Below are 17,051 nucleotides of genomic sequence, written 5' to 3' on the forward strand. Positions count from 1 at the left end.
ATCCCCGTCATTCTGTCAATTCTGAAGAATAACAAATATTGTAAAGTGTAAATATTGTCATTTGAACACGTGCTGCCACAGCCTACTGCTTGTGTTACTCTTGTAATATTTATGTAATATATTTTGCACATTAATTTATTTTATTCTTGCCTTAGAAAAATAAAAACTTCATCAAAATTGTGCACACTATTTTGTCGACTGTTTGCTGGCAGTGTATGCCTTTAAAGTGACATGCCCGACGCATGGGCTCGTGCTTTCACACTCAAGGTGTGATGCAAACGTGCCACTGTTGTTGTTCTTAAGCGGATACATGATAAATATAGATATTTCCATGAGTGTAAAGACAAAGTCGTTTACACTCAGAGATTCAATATTTACCCAGAGTTTTCTCTTTACGCAATTTACGCATCCATTTTTAAATGCATTTATATTGCATTGATTTTGTGATTGTTATTTTTTACGATATATTTTAGAATTTGTATTCTAAAATAGAATTGACAACATGGTCAATGATTGTACAGAACAATATATTTGCATCATAGGCTAAGTGGAGCTCCAATTAGTGCCGTGTAACTTCAGGCCCGCATGATGAATAATCTATAGATAATCATGTGTAGAGTTTACTTTTATTATAAATATATAACACATTATTATTCCATCACTAACTATATATAATGGTTTTGAGACCGTAGGCTGAGCACACACCCAGACGTGGAGCAGTCTCTCCTTTTTAGTGAGAGTTGAAAATAGGCTATGCCTATTGGTCTGTAAATTACGCATACTGAAATGTTGGAACAATGTGTTGCTTGGTGCAGTATAAATTAGTTTGACCAAAATATTGGTCAAACTATATTGCGCTATTGATTAATTTGACGAAATCTCGACTTTACAGTTCACACAACTGATGTTGCTGCTTCCCTCCTGCCCGGTGGCCCGGACGTAATGACAGGATATTTTCTGGCAGCAGTCATATAACTTGTTTGCATCTCTCAAATGTCAACGTGTGCGCGTGGGAACATGACAGGCAGACTTTGCAACAATGTATCAATTCTAACAGGTAATAAAGTGCAAATGGCTTCCCCTCCTTTCCCTTGGGAAAGAGTTGGTGGACTTGATCCCATGTCATTAAATTGGACCGTTTGACCATTTTAGCTGAAAAAAGACCATTATAGGCTACACTTCATTGTTATAGGCCTAGTATAACTCTCGCCAAAGCGGATTGATCACAAAATAAAAGGTTTGTCAAGGCACAAGCTTCACCTCCTGTGCACCAATATCGGCGCGTGTTCTAACACAAAACAACACAGGCATGATGCAGGTATAATGCTACGTCTGTCCTGATCTACACAGAGACAATTGAATTAAGCTGCAATGAACGAGTCAACAGACAATCATTACCTGAGTTATTTTCATTTAGTGACTAAGTTATTATTATATTTTAAATTAAACTTTACACGGTTGATTTAGGACACTGGTTTTTATACCGCTGACAATCTGTGGAACAAAGATAACTGAAGGGAAGTGTGTGAGGAAGAGGGAAGTGTGTGGGAACGCTCACACCTCTGTCCAACACGTGCCAGTCATGGCAGCACATAAAACCTGCATTTTACAACGACACCACGCCGTGCGCTATATTCAGCCACAGGACAGGACTAATTTTGCATGTCAAATGTAAGTGTGAGGAACGTGGGAGTCCCACGGTGGGAGTCCATGCACTTCAAACCCAAACCTTGTCTGTCTTGGTTGGCACACGTTTCAGAGGTGTCAACTTGACACGAGCTCCCGTTGAGCAATGGCTCGTGCTCTGTGTGTGTGTACTTCTGGCAGTTCCGAGGATGAGGGTTCAAGATTCAAGTTTTTTCTTTTTTTTACATAGGCTATAGACTAGAGTTAGAGTAGCCTAACATTTTAGTTTTGTTCGTCTCAACGGACTTTGCAGCATGCAGAAACAACATAGTATGATAGGAAAACAATTGAAGAGGAGAGGAAAAAAATATCACAATACACTTAGGCTACATAAGCAGTCCATGAATATAGTAGCAGCAAAAAATGTATAGACTGAGTCACGGGAAACGATATACTGATATAATATAACTCTATGCTCCGCACCTAACTGTAAACGTCAGCGTCTCAACCTGAATAATGTAGGCCCACGTCACATATTCAATTTGTTTCTAATTTCCGGTTTCTTTTCCCCCGTCTCTACCAAGAGGAAGTTCCAATGTTTGGAACTACAGGAGGCGACATCCTGCTTTGCAGCAAGGCCGATCTGCTCACCTCGCGCCCCTCTTGCAGTACCATTGCGCACCACTAGGGAAACAGTGGGCTGGGCTGAAGAAGACTTTTGTTATAATAATAGCCTATTTTGTCAACAGTTTGCTGGCACGTGTCTTTTAAGTTAGATGCTCAAGCTCATGGGCTTGTGCTTTCACACTGCTGTGATGCATGAACGGTGCCACCGTTGTCATTCTTCTCCAAGGATGCTGATAAAGAAATGGGACAAACAATTGGATATTTCCCTGAGTGTAAGTTGAATTATTGTTTGCCTTATTATTTCCTCCATATCAAATGCCACCAGGGCTCCTTTTCTGTCAGCTAGAACTTTTTCTCAAATAACTTACTTGTCAGAGAAGAAACGTTGCGTAGGCTGCAACATTGGGACAGGATGTTAAATGAATGTCTTGTGAGTTAAAATATATCTTCAATAACATAATTTAAAAAGTGTAAATGCTTCAGTGCGCGCAATACAGTAGATTTTTTTTTAAGTCAATAAATAAATAATAGCCTAAACACTCATGTCTCCTGTGAATTGTGATTGCGAATGTAGCCGACATATTGCCGTTGCCGGCGTATGCACTGTCTTGGTTGGCACGCGTTTGAAACAGAGGTGTCAACTTGACACGAGGCCCTTCTTGAGCAGTGGCTCGTGCTCTATAACTGTGGCTCTGCTAAGGATGAAAGATGTTTATATTTTCTGAATATTAGCAACACATTAAACATCATGCGTCGAATATAGCCTTTACTGAAATATCAGCTATTTAGCAGCCTGAATATTATGTCCAGTAAAAAAAAAATCAGTTTAATGTTCTTGCATCCAATACCTCAAATCAAAAGACAAACCATATTGCCTTTGATATATCTGTAAATGAAAGTATGCCTGTTTGAATAGATCTACTGAGTCATTCTGAGTTCATTCTGATAAGCCTTATCGTTCTTTAATTACAACTTTAATTTTTTGCTTGTGTCCTGACTCCTGACCACATATTCCATTTTGTCTCATTTTCTTTCTTTCTTTTTTAATCAACTCAGCTCACCTCGCACCCCCTTGCTGAACATTTAAGCCCCACTAGGGAAACACTGGCCTATGGCTGAAAAATATTGACTTTTGCTTAATAGATTGTGTCAAATGTTTTCTGGCACGCGTGTCTTTAAATGGCTCAAGTTGCATGCCCAACGTATAGGCAAGTGCTTTCACTGAATGAAGGAAGGAAGGAAGGAAGGAAGGAAGGAAGGAAGGAAGGAAGGAAGGAAGGAAGGAAGGAAGGAAGGAAGGAAGGAAGGAAGGAAGGAAGGAAGGAAGGAAGGAAGGAAGGAAGGAAGGGAGGAGGGACGGACGGACGGACGGACAGGAGCAAGGAATCATCCAATCAAATCAATCAAACAATCAATCAATCAATAAATACTGACCAAATGAACTGTATTGCCTGTATTAGATTTCGGACATTTGTCCCGAGTAGCCTAATTAAAATTGCGCCGACAATGTGGCGCCTGCTGCCATTGTGAACAGAGTCATGGGAACTGTTGCTGAGCTAATTCTTTCACACACAAATGAGCGCAGAGGTGTTATTAGACATGCTTTGACACCTCAAATTTAAATAATCCCACTTAGAAACTAAAACTCAGTTTAAAAAGAAACATTTCGTTATTTAGAAATAGAGTTAGCCTAAATATGATGAAAATGTGAAAAATATATGAACAAATATAGGCTCACAATATTGATAAGCTATTTGAATTAGAATAACAGGAAAGATCCATATAAATACGTCAATGCGCGGTACTTTTTGTGTCAGATATGCTATACCATTTTCTTTTTTTTTGTCATTGATGTTCTAGCTAGAATAATATAAGAAATTCCACACTTATCATGGATCAAATTCTGATCTTTGTTTAATGGTCGTCTATATTTATTATGCCTTGACAGCGTGGGAACTGTCCCAAACTTTATTAAAGTTTCGCAGCTAGCTAGACATTCTGGCAGACAGTCTCTTTCACTTGTAAATAAGTATTAGCATCGCGCTTACAAGTGTGTGAGAGTTTAGCTAAGCATGCCGTTCACACCTCACTGGCAGCACGTGCCCGTGGTGGATCAGTCTATTTTCTTCTTCAGAATCGTAATAACATCAGTAGCCCAGAATATACCAGAGAGCAATGCAGGGAAAAAAAAAATATGTATGTATATATATATATATATATATATATATATATATATATATATATATATATATATATATATATATATATATATATATATATATGTGGTGGCTTTTTATTTTATTATTATCATAGTATTTATTGTTAAAATATCCTTGTTATTGTTTGTTCAAATTGCCTGAAATAAGGCTATACATGATTTGAACATTTAAGCCTAAGATTTCGACAATTGCTATGAATTGCTACAAAACCTGTGGATAGCCACTACCGACTAGCCAGTCATTTTGGGCAAAAAGTAAAACAGCGTTTTTTTTCTTTACTTTTTCACATTTTGTGGTGAGAGCACACACACATTTGGAACTGGAACACTATAACGTTGAAGCTGGGCACTCTCTCGTGATTGGATGAAATTGGCAACCCACCCAAAAATGTATTTTCTCTTTACTGAAGAGCTGGAGAGACAGGGACACAGACCCCGACCAAACACTATCGTAATCAGAGCTATCAGAGCTTTTACTTTGAAACAAAAAAAATTTAACCAAAAAAGTATAACTTCACTGTCTTTAATTTGTCATTCAAAAAGCAAATAATGTAATAGTCAATCATTTCATGCACTTAGTTGAAGTTACCTGTATGGCCACCAGTAAACAAGCATGTTTACTGGTCAGCATGGTGGGAGGAGCCTTGGCCCGCCCACCCAAGGCTTAAAAGTCGTCAGTGCTCCTACTTCGTGATCACACTGGAAACATTCACCCACAGGACTGAACGCAAAAGGAAATCTGATCTGACAGCTACCATTGTATTTTTTCGTTTTTGATTTCTGGATTTCTACGATGAAACTATACGAAGAGGAAGCGAAAATCAATAGGAAGGTGTGTATTGTAAGCTATTCGATTCAATATTGTTCTAAATATAGAGATATCTCGCTAGTCGCTAGCCTACTCTGTATATAAATAGTGGTGAAATATAGCCCTACAAAGGATTTAGTGTAAATTATTACTCGTAAATCTCCCTAGTTGGCCTATAAGTATCTAAGTTTAATTTGGTACAATTTTGTCAAACCTTAATGTAGACTAACCTCTTTCCACTCTGTCGTTTCGCCTGACTCTTCTAGCTCCTCAAGCCTCAGATAGAGAGACGTCGAAGGGAGAGAATGACTCGCAGCATTGAAAGTCTGCGGACCCTTTTGTTGCAAGATCCACAACAACAGGTAAAACACTCACACCACATGACTGCAGCACAGTGGAAGCTCCCCACAATGCCAAGATGTTATTGGGTTGGGGTTGCGTATTAACCTGGCTGTCACCGCTTTCTTACAGGGTGAGACTCAGCGCAGAGTGGAGAAAGCTGAGATTCTGGAACACACGGTCCTCTTCCTACAAAATGCCACTGACTGGGACAGAAGTAAACCTGAAGGTGGAGGAGGACGGCAACATTCCTTCCAAGATGGCTTTTCGGAGTGCCTGCAGAGAGCAACCCAGTTCCTGGGACCTCAAGGGGAAGGGGAGAGGCTGGGAGAAGCACTGGATGCCTCTTTCGCTCCTCGTTTGGCCCTTTCTGTCTCCGTGCGCATGGATGCTGCAGCCAGTTCTCTAACACACATGAAGCCATCGTCCTTTAACTCGCAGATCTCCACACAGACCTCCATGCACGGACAGCGGATTGCTCTCAAAATGAGAACATTGGCTCTTTCCCAACGAGTTCTAGCCTGGTAAACCCTCCCTCCGGAAATCTCAATTCCATTTCATTTCAGGAGTGAAATGGAATTGAGATTTCCGGAGGGAGGGTTTACCAGGCTAAACGAGTTCAACTTCAACGTGGGTATTCTAAAGTCTCCCGACAGCTTCAGAGTCCAAATCAACCTGAGGTCCTCAGGGTGCAGAGAATTACAGCGAGCAAAGAGAGCCAATCTCAGAGCCTCCCAGACAGCCGGTCACCGTGGAGGCCATGGCCCTGAGTACAGAACCAGCTGGACATTTACTGACAGTACCGCTGGTGAATGCGTGGAGGATGCAACATGCTTTATTCTTGAGACTTCCTTCAAGGATGTTTTTATGTTGTGAACATTGATCCCCGTCATTCTGTCAATTCTGAAGAATAACAAATATTGTAAAGTGTAAATACTGTAAATATTGTCATTTGAACACGTGCTGCCACAGCCTACTGCTTGTGTTACTCTTGTAATATTTATGTAATATATTTTGCACATTAATTTATTTTATTCTTGCCTTTGAAAAATAAAAACTTCATCATAAATATTGTGTGCATTTTTTTTATTATTATTATAGACTATTTGCACCCTATTTTGTCGACTGTTTGCTGGCACGTGCATGCCTTTAAGTGACATGCCTGACGCATGGGCTCGTGCTTTCACACTCAAGGTGTGATGCAAAGGTGCCACTGTTGTCATTCTTAAGTGGATGCATGATAAATATAGATATTTCCATGAGTGTAAATACAAAGTCGTTCAGAAATATATACATTAGTTTGCCCTATACTATTCAGCAATACATTGTTTCAAGGCATATACCATGAAGCTGCTTAAAATAGCCCTTTGCGCATATTACGCGGTTGTATTAAGCTTATAAAGGCATACATTTTGCATATTGTAGGCTATATAATATGTGAATTTTGTAAGTATAGTGGCTGTGTGACAAATACCTGTGAATATGCAATTATGCTGCTGAATAATCCAACAAGGCACACTTTAAAACAAATTAACATGAATAACATTTAAAAAACTGGTGCACGCACCCATGATTAGTCAATCCTGTTTCATTTTGATTATAGGTTACTGCTGTTAATTTTGTCCTGACCCATGTCCATCACTTAGGCTATCAGGCTATTTACAAATGGTTATCAAAACCGTTTTCATAACTGAACACTCTTTAAGCAGACCTGCAGCCCTACGGATTATATCCTTTTAGCGAGAGGGCAGCAAATTGAGAATATTGATCTGGAAGAAGTTAATCGGCTAACTGACACATTTGCCAAAATGAATTGTTGAAAAAATGAATTTGTAAGCTTATTGGTGCAGTATATTAATTAATAAAAAACGTATATCTTGCTCATTTGATGTTGATATAAATATATTGACATGTCAGCTTTACACAACTGATGTTGCTGCTTTCCGCCTGCCCGGTGGCCCGGACGTAACGACATAGGGTATTTTGTGGCAGCGGTCATATAACTAATTTGCATCTCTCAGATGTTCACGTGCGCGCGTGGGAACATGACAGGCAGACTTTGCAACAATGTATCAATTCTAACAGGTAATAAAGTGCAAACGACTTCCCTCTTCTTCCTTGGGAAAGAGTTGGTGGACTTGATCCCATATGTCATTGAATTGGACCGTTTGTCCGTTTTAGCCGAAGAAAGATCATTGGCGACACTTTATTGTTATACTGTTTCCCACAACACGCTTGGCAGCACTGATCACGAAATCAAAGGTTTGTGGAGGTGTTGAGGCACACGCCTCACCTCCCGTGCTCTAAAACAAAACACAGGATGTAGGGTCTGTCCTGACTCCAGAGTCCTGAGCAAATCAACGGGTCAATTAAACATTACACCAATAGTGAGTAGACTAATCTCTCAAGACAGAATCAGCTAACATTAGAAACAATGTATATATTTTTAATGGGTTCCCAGATTGCCATTGAGAAGTCCTAATAATAGGAATTCATGTTTGTTCAAAACAGGCCTACTGTAAATGTGCTCAAAAAGTGCGATGTGGAAAGCTTAGAGGGGCACCAAATGATTAGATAACTAGCACACACACACACACACACACACACACACACACACACACACACACACACACACACACACACACACACAGTATGCAATGTATAGGATATTTCTTCAGTTTCTAATAGAGTTTTTGGGACTCCGTTATTGACACGAATTACATAAGCCCTTTGAAAAGAAATGTGAATTCAATAAGCATGACAATTCTTGCAAAGGCTCTGGCTTAGGGGCCCCCTGAGCTCTTGTGCCCCAGGGCCAAGGTCCAGTAATCCACCCCATGGACAAGTGTAGCAATAATACTATCCAAGTTACTTGTTAAAAAAAATTGTTTGCAGATTGCCCACGGTGTGAGCTACAACTAATGTGCTTGTAAAATAGCATATTATATTTTGTAGATGCAAACTGAAGCGAAAACATTCTATTTGGTACACTCACCAATCACAGCGTTTTATCACATTCAAGCAGATTTAGCAGGGATAGCCATTTGGCAGTGCAAGAGTCACACTCTATCGTGACTAATTGAATACTTAATTAATTTACCCATCCAATCACTGTGAAGTTTTGAATACAGTCTTTATTGTAAAAGAGGTAGAGAGAATACAGGTGTTTCACTGTACAGAAAAGACAGCACTGTTGATATACTCATTCAAACCGTTAATATGGACACAGGCACACGTCATCCATTATAGGGACATACAAGCCCAGTAGGAAAAAACAAAACAAACAAGAGAAACAAACACACAAAATCTTTGGATTTTCTCTATTGTCCTCTCATTCACCAAATGCATTCTCTCTAAATGAGCCTTAAAATGAAAACCATAAAAGACTTATAGCACTACTAATAAAACAGCAATAATATAGTGTGATAAAAATTATAATGCAGTTTTCCCCACACCCCTCCCCACACACACAGAAACACACACACACACACACTCGCACACTGAAGTAACATGTCAAAGTAAAGCAAAACTGACCCAATGCCCGATAATAAAACCACACGTGCATGCACGCAATACACACATCTGCATACTCATACACACACATGCACACTTTCACTCGACCATTCCCACACTCAGCTCATCATATTAACATAACAATAAACGACAGGGAACATGAAGTAAAGCATACGTACATTAAAAAGAGAACAAACAACAAAAAAGAACATACAAAAAACAACTGCAGCCAAGTGGGAAAGAGTCATATCATTCTTTCTGTCTTTTCCATCTGCAATCTTTCTGTTGCTGTCGTCCAATGCCAGTGGGCGAGGCAATCAGTCAGAGTTGTCAGATTGGTCACTCCTGGGTGAGGTGGCAGCGGGTGACGTGTTTCCACCCTGCCAGTTCCCGTTCGTCTGCCAAGTGGAAAGAGAACGTCATTTTCAGACAGGTGGTGACACATTCCTGCATGACAGTTGTTTGTGTATCTATCTACCTATAAAGCAAGACATCTCTGCATGAGTGTGTGTGTGTGTGTGTGTGTGTGTGTGTGTGTGTGTGTGTGTGTGTGTGTGTGTGTGTGTGTGTATTCCCTTTATGGAGATCCCCAAACTCTCTCAAGGTGATGGGTTGCATTTAGTACATTTTGAGGTATTTTTTTTACTTAAATGGAGTATTTCCAGTTTTCAGTACTTTTACTTCTACTCCATTACATCTCTGAGGCAAATATTGTACTTTTACTCCACAAAAATTATTTGAAAACTTTTGTTACTAGTTACTTTGTAATTTTGATTATTATTACAAAACATACATAAACCACTTCAGCCATATATACATTTCGTCCATTTGAAAATAGCCGATCTAAAAGCTCAGCTATCTGCTATTTTCAAGATTATTTGACATTTTACACATTTTGAAAAATTGCTTAACATTTTTAATTCCGGACTTTTACTTGTAACAGAGTACTTCAACCTTGCAGCATTGATACTTTTACTTAAGTAAAAAAAATTGTACTTTTTCCACCACTGGTATTATATGTAACTCAAAACAGTACAAAGACCCAGTTTGTGTAAAAAATAAATGTATAGATGTGTTGGAAGTGGAAGTGATGTTTAGTATACCTGCTGTGCTCCCACTTGGTAGGCAGGCTGCTCTCCATTCATTGGTGGAACACCAAGAAAAAGGTCAGCTGACCCAGACAAAGAAAAGGACCCGGACCCTACAGGGAGGGAGAACAATGTTATGCTAAAGGCCTGTACGCCATCACAAACTTAGGCAGCACTGACAGAATGAGGAGAGAGCGATATAGAGACATGGACGCAATTATTTTATGGAACACACTCACTTCTGGCAAAAGAACATCATAACTGATAAGATTATTATACAGACATCCTTTGTCATCCTACCCAGTATGGTACATTTATTTCCTCTCACACAGGTGCAGAATAATGCCATCAGCCTATTTGTATGCTGTAGTGGATTAACTTCAAAAACCTTTTAACAGTCAGGAGATGTCTGACAAGACAGCTTGGTGTGTACAGGCCTTAAAAGGAATACTTCACCCAAGAAATGACTTTATTTCTATTGTTTATTTACCCTGTGATGTCTTTGACTCGTGGAGAATTTCTGTTTGTAAAACTTTGGTGAATGAAGAATCCAAAAATGAAGAAAAAACTTGATGAATGGCCCAATTTAGCAACAGCAAAACAATATGAAAAATCTGTTCATACAGTCCAAAACACAGCTCATGTTGTGCGTCAAAGTGTATTCTGCCATAATCCGTTCAGTGCCTTTCCAAAATATAACCAAAGAAGAAGTAAATAAATGTTTTAAACATTTCTGGGCTAAACAGTCTCATGCTTGAAAGACGCACACGCCTGGGTGTTCGCGTGCGTGTGCGTTCGTGCATGTCACGGTTCAAACTGTAACGGAGTGTTATACAAATGGATAGTAGACATTTGGGACGCTTCTACGAACTGTGTTTTGGAGTTTACAAACAGATTTCTTATATAGTTTTGCTGTTGTTAAATTGGGTCTCTGATTATTTCCATTCATCAAGTTTTTTCTTAATTTTTAGATTTCTAGACATCACATGGTAAGTAAACGATAGAAATAAAGTAATTTCTTGGGTGAATTATTCCTTTAGGGTGCGGTCACACCGAACTTTAATGCTTTTCAATGGGAACGGAGCGGAAACGCTCCGTTCCCATTGAAAAGCATTGGCAGAATCCGCCCGCATAGGCAGAATTAAAGTTTGGTGTGACCGCACCCTTAACTAGCCTGGTAAACCCCCCCTCCCTCCGGAAATCTCATTTGCATTTGGTTTCAGGAAGGAGGGTCTGGGATTGCTCACAGAGTAAAGCTGCCCGAACTGCTGCGCATCCGAACCAATCAGCGGCTGCTAGGGGCGGGATCATCCAATCACCTGCCTAGTAGCTTGAAAAAATTAAACTCAGTCTGTCATCGATTCTGCGCCCGGAGTCTCAGATGCAAGTACGCTGTGAAACAAAATGTGTGTCGCAAGCTTCTTCCATTTGACGGAGTGAGGTTAACCCTTAACATGTTAGCCTGATTACTTTTCTTCTAGATTGTTTTTTTGACAGTCTTCAAGTAGGTAATTTTTTGACAAACACTGTGAAAAAACATAATTTAGAGTCTGAGCTTATAAGAATTATAATGGACTGGATGTTGCCATATTAAAGAGAAATAAAAGTGCAAAGATTTGGGGGTTGATTATACCTGTACGTCAGTAATTCATATATGGCTATGGGATAGAGAAAAAAAACGAAATAGAGTAAAGAAAAAACAAAAGTCTGGAAATCAAGGCTAGCAATTGAGAAGCCAACATTAACTAAAAAACTAAGAAACACAGCAATGACATTTTTACCAAAGCATTGTGATTGAAGTGAAAACAAAATACCATTATGGTATCGTTTTTAATATTCTAATTAATTACACAAACTTCCTCAAAACCCCCCCTCAAAAAACTTCATGGAGCCTGTGAAAAGGGAGTTACAATAGCCCTACTCCATACAAAACTAGGATTGCCTTTTGATACCTGTGGAGTTGGGAGTGTGCGGTGAGTCCTCATTCTGTGTTGCCACAATTGCGGTCTTCACGGCATAGAGGTTAGCCTCCTCCTGGAACTTGCCAATGTTCTTCTTGTAGCGAATTCTCTTATTGCCAAACCAGTTGGACACCTGGCATTGTATTGACATCAAAATGTCAGTTTGCACACGCACACGCACACGCGCACACACACACACACACACACACACACACACACACGTATGTTCATGAGTTACATTGTATATAACTGTGTATTTTAAAGAGTGTCTTTTGAGCTATAAATGTATTATTATGCCTTATGGTAAATCATCATGATGATGATAAATTGCCATGATAACCATAAGGTAAAACATGTCAATCCCATTCCCAGTCATGATTTCAACATTTTCATGAAGAAACACACAAACAAAAAAAGCGTTGTCAGTGCTGCCATCTACAGGTTGAAATTTCCACCCTGCTGCACCCTTTTGCCCTGCATAACATCACTCTTTTGGAGACTGTGGCATCAACAGTGACAGTGGGTGACTATTATTATGGATATTAGGCTACTTTGACTATTTATTTATTACTAGGCGCACTGTTGTAAAAGTAAAATAATTTTGAAGTACAAGAATTTCACTGTCTATACTGATGCTACCAACTGTACGTATTGTATGTGACAACAAACACCTAGCCTGGAATCCAGCCTTAGTCGCTCCGTTCAGCAGATTTTTTTTCCTCACATCGCTTCTCAGTCTGGTAAACCTTTTATTTCCAAGGGGCGGGACGGGCTCACGGGCACAAACGGGCTGCAGCTTGAAATCGGTCTGTGGTTCGGGGCAGGACTAGTGGCTTCAATGTAAAAGTCTGTGTGCGGGGCGGGACAGAGCTTTCCAATGTGAAATTCGAGTCACTTCCTGAGTTGCCCGCGTAGTTTGGAAATCCAGCTCAAACAGGATGATAGTCAGACTGAGAAGCGAAGTAATTTTTTTTTAAACAAATGCTGAACGAGCGCCTCCGTCTGGATTCCAGGCTAATAAACACCATGAACCTTTGCAAAGAACCTGTAGCGGTGGCAAAACAAATCAGCTTCTTAATCTAAACATGACGGGACTCTTACTCTGTCAGCATAGCATTTGCTTTAAAATGGTTTCAGTTCAGTCTGGCATACCAGTCTGCTAGTATGTCTATGCCCGCCCAGCAACGAGGATAAATCTGATATTCCATGTTCACATGTGGTTACACTCACCTGGAGGGCAAAATAAAGCCTACTGCGTCAACTGTTTTTACCACACCATTAGCCAAAATGCCGGCTAGTTGCTGTTCAACAACATTGGACACAGAACAATAGTTCTTGAGCTTCTCGGAAGCAAATACTATTTGACTCTCACTGTTTTAGGCCTACCTTAAAACATCTACTTACAAAATCTTTGATAACTTTTTTTTAAAAGCTTATTGTTATTTCTGTTTTGTCCAACCAGAAACAGCTACCAAGTTAGCACCGGTTCTTGTTAGGTACCAATCCCTACCTGAGACACAGTGATTCCACACGATTTGGCAATTTCTTCTTTGGCCTCTTCACTAGGGTAAGGGTTGGAGAGGTGGGAGTAGAAATATTCATTCAGGACCTCTGTGGCCTGCTTGCTAAAGTTACGTCTCTTGCGCCTGACAAGACAGAAATACATGAGAAAACATTTTTTATGTTTGTTTTCTGATGACATTGCTACTTCAACATCCATTATTCATGACCTGCAACACTCTTACATCGGTCATACACTAAGACAGTTCTGCTTATTCACTCCCACATTCACACTCACACGCATATGCTTAAGACATATAATAGTTATGCTGTGGCCCCAACCGCATGAATACCCACACTCTGGATTGTACTGTTCCACCAATGAAGTGCCATTAAAACATAACGTAGTAGCATTTTAGCTGGGTTCGGGAACATGTCAATGATAATTACACCAAAAAGTGTGTAAATTCTTACGGACAGTTATTACAGCTGTTATCAGGATCAGGTTAACAGCTGTTATCAGGATGTTATTCCCTTGACGCATACTGTCTATCATTCTCCGAGAATACCAAGCGTGCACACCCATCTACACACCCATCTAAACATACACACACACACACACACACACACACACACACACACACCACACACACCTTGCATCAAGGAACCGGGACCTCAGGATCATGACAGCTTCACATGTACTCTGTTTGAGCTGGGTCTGGATGGAGCTGAACTTGCGGTGGATGATGTTCACCATGCGCTCAATCTCCCTTGGGGACACAGGGCGCGTCCGGGACTGCTCCCTCAGTAGGTTCATGACATGGGTGGTGAACTCGCTGCATGCCTGGACAAGAAAAAAGGTTGACGCTATAATAAAATAAATAATAATAATATATGTGTGACCTATGTTGCATGTCGTTCCTGCTCTCAGTCTCTACCCTAAGATTAATTTCTCTCTACACTATCTAAAGATTAAAAAACTGCCTGACAAGAATTATCTGTAAAAGAAGGAAAGAGACGAGGGGAAAAAAAGGTCACAAACCGGGTCTTTTTCCAACATCACCAAATATGGCAGTACCCTTATTTTGTCTGTGGGTGATCAAAATTAGCTGACATAGCTTTCCCATTACAAAAAAAAAGGAAAGCCATAGCGTTAGCCCCCTGCAGTGACATTATAAGTACCTGTTCATATTTCTCCAGCTCGGTATGGTAGATACCGCGAATCTGGCTCAACTTGGTTTTGTAGTCGGAGTGCTCCAGTGAGCTGTCGGGTGACATCCCTCCCGCGCTGGTGGCCGCAGACACGGCAGCTGCAGCCCCACCCCCTTTCTCTGGTCCCGCTACGCCCTCCGCCAGCAGCATGTTGTCCAGTCGAATTAGCTGCGGATCCTGGTGCTCCTCCTCCTGGGCGTTCCTCATCGATAGACCTGTCACAAAGACAAGTGTCAAATTGAGAAGGATTTTGTAGGTGAGATGTCAAGATGTCAACAAGGAGAAAAATGAATGTGTACATTCTATGTGGAATCTATGTGGAATCAGAAGCTGGTTTAGGCACTTAATAAGAGGAGAAAATATAATCACATTATGTCTTAGGCAACATGAGGTTAACTTGTTATTACTGCATTATTATTATTATTCCAATGTGTTAACTACAGCAGGTCAAATTCTGCAAACTGATGTTTTGGTCATTGCTAATGTGCAGAATAATGTAAACACAGTATAGTGGACAAGAGCCCGAAGCACTTAGATTAAAGGTTAATGGTTAAACTTTGGAAGAGTTTGAAAATATAACCAACAATAGTTTACGACAGGGTCAAAACTCTTTGTCATAACGTTACCAGTTTTTTCCTTGATCTCGCACAAAACGCTGAACAAAGCAGGTTTCATTCGATGACAGTTCAATGCATGTTTCCTGTGCAGGAAGAACGACCATGGTGTTTAGCCAGCTTGGTAGAATGATTGGCTATAATAACTTTAGATCAAAACAAAACAACACAAATGAAGTGACAAACCAGCCTCCATTAGCATGCTTTAATTTAGCAAACATTAGCTACTGGCTAGCTAGCAACGTTAACATTTGCCCTTTAAATCCCGTCTTTTCATCTATGCGATGATGTCAAATAAAATCTACGCTATCAAGGGGTCAAACGACGTTGATAGCTAATATAAATATAAACATGACTTAACATACAAGCATTCAAAAAGTTAGCCAACAGCCCAGCAATGGCTGAGCAGTTAGCCTAAACTAAGGGCTAATTTATACTTAAAATAAATACAAAATAATAACGTCTTTTCAACTGAAAAGGTGTTGACTTGAGTTGCTTGGACGTTTTTTTCCAATAAAAAATGACGTAATTTTTGTCGAGCGGAGCTAACATTAACTAGCTAACAATAGCTAACATACTCTTAAAACAAATGCGTGTTGTTTACAAATGGGAATAACTAAAATAACTAAATAAACCACACGTTAGTGGGGAAGGGGAACAGACATAACACTAACTTCCTTTTCATTAACGTTATAACTCTTATTTATTAAAAGGAAACAATAGGTTGAAGTTCAGGAAACTTTGACTCTAGGGAAGGAGTCAGCTAACTAACAACAACAAAAAATCTAAATCAAATGACGTGAAATAAAAAGAATAATCACAAACTTTGCTTGCGCCTCGTCCAAACTTTGGTCGGTGATGGTCATTATTTGTTGCAAAATATCACCAATATCTCTGCGGGTTTCATGTCCATTCTCGGTGCCTTCGAGGCCCGGGTCTCCGTCCGAGCGGCGCTGGGAGGACTGGTGAACCGAGTTGAGGCCATGCATCCCGGGGTGGCCGCTGACGCCCAGGCCCCGGCCGTTGGAAGGCCCGTTGCCCGTGAGAGGCTGCTGCTGCAACATGTTCAGCGACGCACGATGGCGACGACTGCTGCCCAAATGTGCGCACAGGCTCACACACACACACACACACACACACACACACACACACACACACACACACACACACACACACACACACACCTCTAAAGCATTCTTGCCACCAGAGTCCCCTAGCGCTGGATTGTAAAAAAGGGAAAGTCGTATAGTATTTATATTATTTATAGATGGGTCTGCGTTGCGAAATATGTCGCAGCGGCAAATGAGTTCAAATGTTGACTGAACATCACATTCACACTTTCAAAAATAGAAATGTTGTATTTTGAGTGCGTGTGTGTGTGTGCGCGCGCAACACACGTGCACGTGCACACGCATGTCTTTGTTTGGTATGCACATTAGCCTACTATGTATGCTCTTTTCACAACACTGAGGTACATCCTGTACGCGCGTGCGTGCCATCTGTGTGCGCGCACGCGTGCGTTTGTGTGTTAACTGGGTGGGGACT

General features: G+C 40.4%; 1 protein-coding gene across 2 annotated transcripts; it reads right to left on the reverse strand.

Annotated features, from left to right (window-relative positions):
* Positions 1 to 8,732: 8,732 nt before the first annotated feature.
* pbx2 (pre-B-cell leukemia homeobox 2) lies at positions 8,733 to 16,718 on the reverse strand. 2 transcript variants are annotated; one of them, XM_080425651.1, is made up of 9 exons: positions 16,332 to 16,718; positions 15,519 to 15,592; positions 14,863 to 15,107; positions 14,334 to 14,524; positions 13,691 to 13,826; positions 12,172 to 12,313; positions 10,710 to 10,739; positions 10,235 to 10,332; positions 8,733 to 9,529 (listed from the first exon to the last, which is right to left on the reverse strand). In XM_080425651.1, exons 1-9 carry the CDS (start codon positions 16,568 to 16,570, stop codon positions 9,449 to 9,451), a joined length of 1,236 nt encoding a protein of 411 aa, XP_080281777.1. In that variant the 5' UTR covers positions 16,571 to 16,718; the 3' UTR covers positions 8,733 to 9,448. The 2 variants fall into 2 exon arrangements, with proteins under 2 accessions (XP_080281777.1, XP_080281778.1); XM_080425652.1 differs by lacking the exon at positions 10,710 to 10,739 and having other exon boundaries at positions 16,332 to 16,654.
* Between the last annotated feature and the right edge of the window lie 333 nt (positions 16,719 to 17,051).

The sequence above is a fragment of the Gymnoscopelus braueri genome (assembly GCF_963280865.1).
Source record: "Gymnoscopelus braueri genome assembly, chromosome: 4".
NCBI lineage: Eukaryota > Metazoa > Chordata > Actinopteri > Myctophiformes > Myctophidae > Gymnoscopelus > Gymnoscopelus braueri.